General features: G+C 35.2%; 1 protein-coding gene and 1 pseudogene across 1 annotated transcript; one reads left to right on the top strand and one right to left on the bottom strand.

The window, feature by feature from the left end:
- Positions 1–2,595: 2,595 nt before the first annotated feature.
- LOC130710851 (polygalacturonase inhibitor 1-like) lies at positions 2,596–4,274 on the bottom strand (annotated as a pseudogene).
- A 3,395-nt stretch (positions 4,275–7,669) lies between these two features.
- Positions 7,670–9,077, top strand: LOC130711916 (polygalacturonase inhibitor 2-like). The gene has a single exon (XM_057561697.1). It carries the CDS (start codon positions 7,829–7,831, stop codon positions 8,861–8,863), a length of 1,035 nt encoding a protein of 344 aa, XP_057417680.1. The 5' UTR covers positions 7,670–7,828; the 3' UTR covers positions 8,864–9,077.
- Positions 9,078–11,152: the final 2,075 nt, after the last annotated feature.

Below are 11,152 nucleotides of genomic sequence, written 5' to 3'. Positions count from 1 at the left end.
CAAATGAATTTTTTTAGGCTCATCCATTGTTGGAATTGAAGCAGTTGCCTCCTAATTTGAAATATTTTTTCGTGACCCAGCTTCTACTCTTCATGTTGTTATTATTGCTGCATGTTTGAGCGCTGAAATAGAGGAGAAACTATTGGGGATTCTGAAACAACAAAGAAGCTTTTAATGGACAATCCATGGTATAAGAGGAGGTGAACTTTGTGGTACCCAAAATATTTTTTTGGGTATGGTACCTCATGTAGTATTTTAAATGATAATTTTTTTATTTTATTAAAAAAACGACGGATGATTTGTGGTTGTAATTTCTAAAAATTAAAGTAATTAAATAATAACATATCGTTATTAAGTTTTTTTATGTTATTCAATGTACGATTTGAAAACTAGGGTTTGAATTTCAACTTGTAACTCCGAGAGATTATCTAACTTCCTTTTCTGACAGGATCTTCTTCCTTCATGCTCCACCTTCAAATCTCTATTGGTGTAAAGTTTTTTTACACCGTTAACCAATCAGATTTCAAATATGTGTCACGTCAATTAATGAAATTAAATAAAAAGAGAGATTTTCCCACATTCTTAAAATATGATTGGTTGATGGTGTAAAAAAACTTTACACCGTCGATCCATAGAAATTAATCTCGAATAAGCCGAACAATTTTCACAATACGGTTTACATGGAAGACGAGCATGAGCCAAGATCAATCCATAATTGGCATCAAAACATATATAGCTCCTACATGGATCTCATTTAATTTGTTACCCGTGGTACTCGATCGTGGGACAAACACTATCCATTACATAGTGTATGATATTTTTTATAAACAAAATGAAATTGATTGGGATCACAAGCAGTACCGCAAACCATTATAAGAGACAAAATATTGTAAGTACATCAAAACATACACCGGTTGGAATTGTAATACATGCAATAATTGAATACATAGTGTATTTTTTTTGAAAAGGAAATATTTTTTACGGTAACATTACATATACAAGAATACTAGATATTATACCCGTGCGTTGCACGGGTTTATTTACGATATTTTTAATATTATATGAAAATTACTATAGTGTAATTATATAAATAATAAATATTAAAATATTTCTTAAATATAAATATAACAGAAAAAATTATTGTGTTTAGACATCGAAATAGATAGTATTACAGTTTTTTGATGCATTAAATTACTTGTATTCGAATTCTTTTTTTTTTCAAGCGAGAGATTAATCTCACGGCTTTCGGCTGTGGGGATACCTTGGTATTCGAATTCTCTTTATGTAAATAAACTATATTACTGAAATATAAAAAAAAAATTGAAAAAGAAAATATTATTAATAACATAAGAAAACTTGAGAAAATATTTTTACTACTATGTTTTTCAAATAATACACACATGCAGTATATTTAATAGTAAATATCTTCTAGAGACATTCATTTAATTTTGAAACTAATTTTCTAGATTGTTCATTAATAAATTTTATATTTACTACTATTTAATTTAAATTATTAATATTGTCTACATATAAATATGTTTCTTAATTTTTTTTTCTCTCAATTTATGATTGATAATTAATATTCTAACAATTTTTAAGTACTACGTAATAAATTTTTCTTTTGTATAAGAAAATGAAAAGTTGACAATTAATAGTTAATAACATAAAATATTCATCAATAACTTATTACTATCATTACGTTCAAAAAATATTTATTACTATCAATATTAAGAAAAATCACAAATTAATTTAAAATTACACAAAACTACATTATAGTCAATTTAAACAACATGCATAATCATTTCAGATTTTAAAAGTAAATTCCTATGTTATTGTACCCATATTGAGAGGAGATATTTCTCAACACTCTAATATTATATATATATATATATATATATATATATATTTCTCTTTCGAAAAAAAAGTAAATTCCAAAATATATATTTACAAAAAGCATTCAACCATTAACTAATTTCAATATTTAACATGTTTATTTTTATTTAAAAGATATTAATTCATGTTATTTCTGTATCTAACTTTAGCACTTCATTTTTTATTTATACGTAAAATGTAGTAATTAGTTTTGTTGGTTAATTTTTAAAATTCATCAACTTATGATTATAATTAAAATTAAAATTAAAATTTTAATTTTAATATAGAAGAGTTTGAATTTTTTTACAATTAGTTATAAGTGTAAAATTTATTTTACTATATATTTTTATTAATGTAAAGTTAGTCAATTTAAATTATTATTATTCAAAATTTGTCTTCAAGTTATAATTAATAGTTAAAATTTAATCACTATTAAAAATTATTTTAAAATATGGGAAATTGAAAAAGTTTTTTTTTTAATTTGGAAATTGAAAAGTTTAACAATTATTAATTAATATAATGAATAATAAAGTAAATGTAGTTATTTTTTAGTTTGTATTTTATTATCTAATGTATTTAATACAAATGTGGTAATCAATGCAAAAAAGTTCAAGTCCCCTTTATATATATATATATAGATAAGTTGTTCATGAATAATTTATTATACCCCGTGTAGCTCCATGGACAAACCCATTATCCATCTTGACCCATCTCGCACACAGATCATCTAGTCTTATGAACGTATGAATTCACATCAAACCTCTGCAAGTTACCACCCTGTGGAATCTCACCGCACAGATTATTATAGCTCACGTTCAACTTATGCAAGAACTTGAGTCCAGATAGTCCCTGAGGTAGCGTCCCATAGACACGATTGTACCTAAGATCTATCGTGTTCAAGTCCTTCGACAATCCCACTTTCCCCAAATCAAAAGCTAGCGAGTTTTTAGCAAGTATGATCTTCTTTTTTTTTTTTTTTTTTGGTAAGATACAACTTAAAAAACAAAAAGACAAAGCTACAACGCTAGCGCCTCATAAACAAGGTGCTGCGGTAGTCCTCCGCTAACAAAAATATTAGAGATAATAGTTGATTTAGTTAATTAGTAATTAGTATTGTTTTTTATATTATTATTAATTGTTTAATAACCCAGCCTATGTGGCAGCTAGGGTTATGTTATTAGTTGTTTAATTAGTATCCCAGCCTATGTGGCGGCTAGGGTTACTTGCTTGCTGTGTAAGTTTGTGTGTTATGTGGTCTCTGTATATATAGAGAGCCGCATAACCTTCTATTATCAAGAAAACAATACAGCGTTAGTTTTCTCTCTTGCTTCTACCGTATTACGGATTATTATAAAAAAAACATCGACACATCACCCTCCAACATGTTCATGGATAGGTCCACAAAAGACAGGTTCAACTTCGACAAAGAAGCTGGGATTTTCCCGGAGAGCCGGTTGCGGTGGAGCGTGAGCGAGGTGAACTGCTTCGAGAACGAGTCCGGGATCTCGCCAGAGAGCTTGTTGTCGTTGGCGGCGATTCCACCTAGCTTGGGGAGTGTGGAGATGGAAGAAGGTAAAGGGTCGGTGAGGTTGTTGTAGGAGAAGTCGAACGTGACGAGGGTTTTCATCTGGGAGAGGAAAGCAGGGATGTGGCCGGAGATGTTGGTGTGGCTGGCGGTGAGGTAGTTAAGCTCGGTGAGTTTTGAGATGGCCGGCGGGATGGGGCCGACGAGGTTGGGGATGTTGGTGATCAGGTAGAGGAAGTGGAGGTGAGGGAGTGGTAGAAGGCTTATTCTGATGGGCTTATATATGGTTATTGGGCCTTATGCACTTTACATTTTATTATCTATAGTTTATTAATATAGGTTTAATGTCCAAACTTTTATTAGGTGTCAACTTCTAGTTTATTCACTTTATTAGGATGATGCCACTTGTTGGTCATCTAGAGAATTATGTTTAGCTATAAATTGTATCTTTTTATCTTGAATGGATAACAAGAAAATTGAAGTATTTTATCTTTCTCTTTATTGTCTTAGCTTTAGTTTTAGGGTTCTTAGATTTCTTTCTCTATAGGAATTAACTTCCTATCAGGGAGGTCTGCGACCGAGGGAGGGATCGGGTAGGGTTGGCTGAGGTTGAGTTGTCGAGGTTGATGATGTTGACGCAGTAGGTTTGATTGTCTGTGTCGCAGAATACGCCTTTCTAGGCGTGGTAGTCGCATCAGTCGGTGGTGGCGTTCCACGAGGAGAGCTCGGTGGGGTTGCCGAGTTCTTTCTTGAATTGGAGGAGGACGTCCTTGTCTTGTGGGTTACATTTTTCTGAGAGTGATGGAGGGAAGAAACATGTAATGGTTAGGAGTAGCAGTAGAAGTGGGGTAGCAGAAGACAAGAACTTGGTTGTCATGTTTGTATGCTGGGATTTGATTTGATTTTGTTGGCTGGGGAAATTAAAATGGATGGGGATGGGTTGGGTTTATAATATATGGGTTATGATTTATTAACATCTCACATTTTCTCACATTTCATTTTTACTCTTTTTATTTTCTATCTCACTTTTATTCTTATCGCATTACATATCAAATCTCCCAATTCTCTCTTTTTTGTTCATATACATCAAGGTGAAAGTGTGTTTTTAAGTGTAAAGAAAATTTTATTGTTTAATATATATATATATATATATATATATATATATATATATATATATATATAGCTACTAGAAGCAGAAGGATGTGTGATCGGTAATGATGGGGTTAAGAGTCTCTCGTGACAGCCCATTGTTTGTACTTTGTAATTTGTTATTATTGCAGTCAACATAGGCAACATAAATAAGCTATGTTTAGTGGGGAAAGTTAATGAGAGGAATGAAAAGTGAGAGTATAAGATAAAATGGTCTTCCACGTTGATTAGGAATGAGAAAATACTAACATCCCACAATTTGCAAATAACTTGTGTAACTATTATATTTAGTTGATTTATAAAGGACGGACAATCAAACTATCAATACATGTAACATACAAATTTCTTGCGGTTTTTCTATTTATATCCTTTACTTTTTCGGTCTTCACTTATTTTCTCAGCCTTAATTTTACATTTCCTGCTTTTACTTGTAGTCATTTAAACCTTTATTCATCTATTTGCGCCTTATACTTAAGTTTCATTCAACTATCTCGTCTTCAACCTCTCAATAGCAATCATTATGAGTTATTTTAGAGTGTTTTAGGAACGCTTATTGGAGGACAGAGTCTCTTCCTCAAATTATTATTTGATCATGAAATTGTTACGTTAATTTTTTAACCCCTCGATTCTATTTCAACCAACAAACAAAACAATATTTATTTCCCCTTTTAATTTCCCTTTTACCTTGTTCATTTCTGTTTCATTCTGGATTCGATCTCTCATTTTCGCGCTCCATCTTTTTACTCTGGTTTGATGTTTTGGTTTTTCCCGCATTCTTAAAACGTGAATGTCTTTTATACCTTCTGCTTTTTTTTTCCGCTTTTTTTTATACAAGAATTTTAAATTGTTGAATATAAATAATGGGCAAAACATTTTAAGCTTCTGAATGTAAAAACTAAAAACTATATATCACATTCTAAGTAGCTTTATTTAGTATTATGATACTATCTTTAATACTTGTATTGGGTTGAAGTACCCATTATACTTTCTTTTAATATAAATATAAAATCCATTGCATATAAAAAAAAAACCACAACCCATCAAAGTTACACATGGTGGCATAACCATCCGTAAATCTAAGCAACTTCCCACCAATCAAAGTTAAACATGGCATAACCAATCTAACTTAACTTTCAAGTGAGAACACTTCTTCTAATGAATCTCAATTCTCAAGGCTAAGCTGTAGCCGAAATAGTGAAATACTATGAACTGCATTGATGATGTTCAAAGAAAATATTAAGTGCATAATTGAGTCTTTAAGTCTTGATGTATCATTAACACAAAAATCAGTAATGAATCAATGATATGTATGTGTATCACCAAACATACATCTTGAAATATTTTTTCTCCATATTTTATCTTTCAATTGTACGGATCACATCACATATACATCTATTACTTATCTTCTTATCACTTTATAACATATACATCCAAATGGTAAACAGCAATGTAGATGAATGTTGGCTGCTGTCGGGGAGCCCGCTAGTTTTTTAGGAGGAGATGGCGAGAGAAGTTGGTTTCATATCTATTTGTGTTGGGGGAAATAGAGCTGTAACAAGACCTTATGGAATTTATCTTTTGTCCTCCCATGGCGAAGGCAATCATGCAGATTTCTCTATTGCGAGCGCGCAAGGTAGATTAGAAAGAAATATAAGTCATTTATGCCACTCGGTGGTGCGAAGGTGGTGGTTCACTTCACCGCTCGGTGCTCATTTGGGGAGGAGCGCGAGTTTCATGTTTTTATGTAGTCCCTGTTTCAAAGCGCAATTCTGCTACTGTGTTGCTGGTTTTCACGTTTTGCTATGCAATTTGGGAGGCTAGAAATAATCTCGTCTTTCGTGGTGTGAATCCTTCCTGTGAGTCGATTTTGCTACTGGGAGCTATATATGTTGGCTTCGGTGACGTCTGTGCTACCCAACCAGGTCCCTTGAGTGTCGTCTTCTTCTTGGTAGCGTACTCCGACTCTGGTAATCAAAGTGACACGACCATTCGAGGTGCAGGTCTTGGGCTAGTCAAGCGCAATCATGGTAGCTAGGAAATCGCGGTTGTTGCAGCCTTCCTGGTGGAGGTACCTTCTCCCTAGCTCACTGAGGTTCTTGCATTCAGATGAGCGATTTCCTTGCTACGAATTGAACCTTTGCTTCCGCCGTGTTTGCTTTGAGACCAATTATTTGGGGTCGTTCGAGGCTTGGAGAAGGGGCTTAGTGGGTAGCTCCTATTTTTATTCAATTCTCAATGATTGCAGAGGTCTAGCCTCATCATTTCTTTCTTTTAATTTGTCTTTTGTCCGTAGAACTGAAAATAGTGTGGTTGACTTTATGGCGAAGACACTCTACTGTATTCAAATTTGTGTGGATTGATCGAGGAGATTCCTCCGGTGTTTCATGCTTTAGTCTTGAATGATTTAATGACCTCTAGGTTCGTTTGATTTCGTGTTGAATGAATTCCAGTTAAAAAAGATAATAATAATAATAGTTACTCACTTTGTTCCTTATTAACTGTATTAAAAGGAAAAAGTTTGTCTATATATATCAATTCACTTAGAATTTTAAGAGAATATTATTTAATATTTTTTCCAAGTAGTACCATTATGAGAAAATAAATGAAAAAAATAAAATACATTTTAAAAGATAAAATAGAAAAACAACTAATACTTTTATGAAAATTAAAAAAATTAATAATACTTTTAATACTATGTGTGTTTCTTTTAATCAGCAACAGCAACAGAGAAGGTATATTTATAAGGAAAATGTTTTCTTCACACCTCAAAAGGAGGAGAAAGATAGGAAAAAAAGAAAAAGTAAGAGAGGGAAAGTATGAGATGTGATAGATGATAAGATGAGATAGCTAGAAACAAAAATATGTGAAAATGAAGTGTTTAAAAGATGAGGTGTGTATATATCATTACTCTATTTATAAAGCAAACTTGGACCAGTTGATCATTCTTACGAATTTCATGACATTAATTAACATTACGTGGGTTGACTGCAAATAGTAAAACATACCGACAATGAGCTGTCACAACAGTCTCAGCACCCATCAACATAGACGATTCCCACATCTTGCTGCATCTATTAGAAAACTGATTCATTTTGATCTATTAGAAACTCTCAAACAAAGCCATCATCAACTTTTTCCTAGATGAGTTTTGATATACTTATATCTAAAGATTGAGGTGTATGTGGTGTAGTTTAGTTCCTATCTTTTTTAACAACCTTCATTTTTCAACACAAACCGGCTATATAAACCGAACACATCCCCAAATCAAATCCAAGCACAAACATGGCAGCAAAGTTCTTCTCCTCAGCCACCCCAGTTCTACTACTACTACTCCTCCTAACCGTTACATGTTTCTTCACTCCATCACTCTCAGAAAAATGCAACCCACAAGACAAGACCGCCCTCCTCCAATTCAAGAAAGAGCTCGGCAATCCGGCCAAGCTCTCCTCTTGGAATGCCACCACTGACTGTTGTGACCCTGCCTGGGAAGGCGTCTCATGTGACACAGACACCAAAACCTACCGTGTCAACGACCTCGACCTCTCCGGCTTCTCCCTCCCTAGCCCCCACCCCATCCCTCCCTCTGTGGGCGACCTCCCTCACCTCAACATCCTCTCCCTCCGCAACATCCCCAACCTCATCGGCCCCATCCCTTCAGCCATCACAAAACTCACCTCACTCCACTACATATACATCAGCCAGACCGGCATCTCCGGCAACATCCCTGACTTCCTCTCCCAGATCAAAACCCTCGTCACATTCGACTTCTCCTACAACAAACTCACCGGCCCTTTACCTTCCTCCATCTCCACCCTCCCCAACCTCGTTGGAATCACTGCCAACGACAACAAGCTCTCCGGCGCCATCCCGGACTCCTACGGGTCGTTCTCTAACTTGTTCACCTCGTTGACGCTCAACCGCAACCAGCTCTCAGGGAAAATCCCAGCTTCTTTGTCAAAGCTGAATCTGGCATTTGTTGACCTATCCATGAACATGCTGGAGGGTGATGCGTCGGTGTTTTTTGGGTCAAAGAAAAATACCCAGAAGATCATACTTGCTAGAAACTCTTTGGCTTTTGATTTGGGGAAAGTTGGGCTGTCGAGTAACTTGAACACGATTGATCTTAGGAACAATCGTGTCTATGGGAAGCTACCACAGGAATTAACTGGGCTCAAGTTTTTGAAGAAGTTGAACGTGAGCTACAATAGTCTTTGTGGTCAGATTCCACAGGGTGGTAACTTGCAGAGGTTTGATGTGTATTCCTATGCTCATAACAAGTGTTTGTGCGGTTCTCCTCTTCCTGCCTGCAAGACTTGATGATCTCTGAGCGAATTGAAATGGATCATAATGGATAATGTCTTTTGTCCATGTAGCTACTTAAGTGGTGTAATAAATGATTCATGTAGTACGAACTACATATGTTTTAATGTATGTTCCGAATGTCAGTATTGTTTGTTCATTGTGCGGTTCTCCACTTCCCACGAGTTCCACGGGGTAACAAATGTGATATGACATATGTTTTTAATCTCAATTATGTTCCAATAGCATGGGATGGAATTATATAAAGGTATGAGATTTTAATGGTTTTATAAATTCTTACGTACCTACTCTCATTTAATATTAGTATAATTTAAGCAAGTGGGTTGAGGTTTGAATTTCAGTACTTATGAATGGAAAAATTCATTGGTCAATCATCTACTGTTTAGTTCGCTGATAGTGAGAAGATGGAATAATCTCACCGATATCGACTTAAAGATATTTACAATGTTGGTTAAGGAAAAAAATATGAGTTTAATTTAAAATACAATGTTCTTTAAATACACTATTATAGTTTAATTATTCATTCCATCACCAAATATCATTATCTAAAACATATTAACACTTAGAATTTATTTGGTAGGTTGTATTAGATATAAGTGTAAGTTTATACGATACATTATATATATGAGTTTATCCATTATATGGTGCTAACGTTAAGACTGATAAAATTGTGATGTAGCTAGCTACTTGAATTCAATTGTCATCACCATCATCGCCGCTACCACCACCATTATCATCTCCACCATTGTCACCATCATTGTTGTCTCGTCATCGCCACAATCACACCCCCACCACCACGATCATCACCACCATAACCTACCTTCGCCTCGCCATCACCACCCTCAACTACAACGGCCACCATTACTACCGCCGCCTCTAGAACCACAACCCACTGCCACCACCACCAGTGTCACCCTCACCCTCCACCACCGCAACCACCCTCTATCGCCACGACCCTTCACTATCATTAGTGTTGTCGCCGCCATAACCACAACCCTCCATCGTCGCAACCACTACCCCCACCACCATCACCATCCTCCACCACGGCTACTGCCCACGTAAAAATCCTAGTCGGATGAAAGTGTACACATGTAATGTTTAATATCACTTTTAGTCTCTCAAATTCTCTTTAATATTTTTTGGCCCTTCTCTTCCACCTTCCTTTTCCTCTTTCCCCATGTCTTTTCCAGCCACCACACAACCCCCCACCACCTTCCCCAGTGATGCCTTCTCCCCTTTCCGCCACATCTTTCCTCACCTTCCCCGCACCTCACCCAAACCTTCCCCCACCTACCAATTTCCAAATTTTGTTCCTCCTGATCTGATTAAAGTTTTTCGTTTGAAAAAAAGAAAGAACAAAAACCTATGTGGAATTGTATGTTGGAGCAATTTGACCCTTGTGGTTCAGAAGCTTCATCTACTAGTTGGTGATAAATGGCTCGATGCTTACACGAAACTAAGTCACCCCGGTGGCTCCGCCCCTGGGGAAGCATGTCATGTCCTCAAGTCTTCATTTCAGGCTTTGAAAGCTACTACACTGCTGCATCGATAAAACATCACTTCCTCACTCGATTCTAAACCAACAAATTAAATCACCCCACACCTCTCTCGCCAGGTCTCTACAATCAAACTTTGATGTTTATCTCCATTAATTCAAAGTTACATGCATGCATGTGGCATAACCAATTTACTAACTTTCAAGTGAGAACACTTCTTCTAATGAATCTCAAGCCTAAGCAGTAACCAATCTCTTGATTTGAAATTTAGCCTAATTGGTTGATATCGTGGCCGAATACTTGCCAACAATTGAGTCTTGTTGTATCATTGAACACTGAAATTCGATAATAATGGTTGTCAACGTATACTTGTACCAGTTCATCATTGTCACGTATTCATGACATTAATTGACATTGCCTGTGTTGACTGCAATGATAGCAAATTACAAACTACAAAGTACTCCCTCCGGTCCTATTTATAAGCAACAAAAAAAAAATTCACATAGTTTAAGAAATGTAGTTAAACTAGATAAAATGCATTAAATTTGTCTTGAATCAAAATAAACTTCCAAAATTACCCTTTGTTATTAGTGTTGGAAAGTGAGAAAGAGAGAGAATAATTAATGAGACACATTTTACAAGTTAGAATTAATAAGGGCATCATTGGAAAAAAATAATTAATATAGCTCAAACTTTCATTTGGTTCTTATAAAAAGAACCAAGATTTTTCTTCTCTTTCATGCTTATAAATAGGACCGGAGGGAGTACAAACAATGAGCCGTCACTACAT

This window comes from Lotus japonicus, chromosome 4 (genome assembly GCF_012489685.1).
Source record: "Lotus japonicus ecotype B-129 chromosome 4, LjGifu_v1.2".
Taxonomy (NCBI): Eukaryota; Viridiplantae; Streptophyta; class Magnoliopsida; order Fabales; family Fabaceae; genus Lotus; species Lotus japonicus.
Note: the sequence above shows the minus strand (reverse complement) of the source record. Positions and strands in the feature narration are given on the sequence as shown.

Coding starts and splice junctions, on each gene's coding strand:
- LOC130711916 (XM_057561697.1), top strand. CDS start 7,829: ATGGCAGCAAAGTTCTTCTCCTCAGCCACCCCAGTTCTACTACTACTA.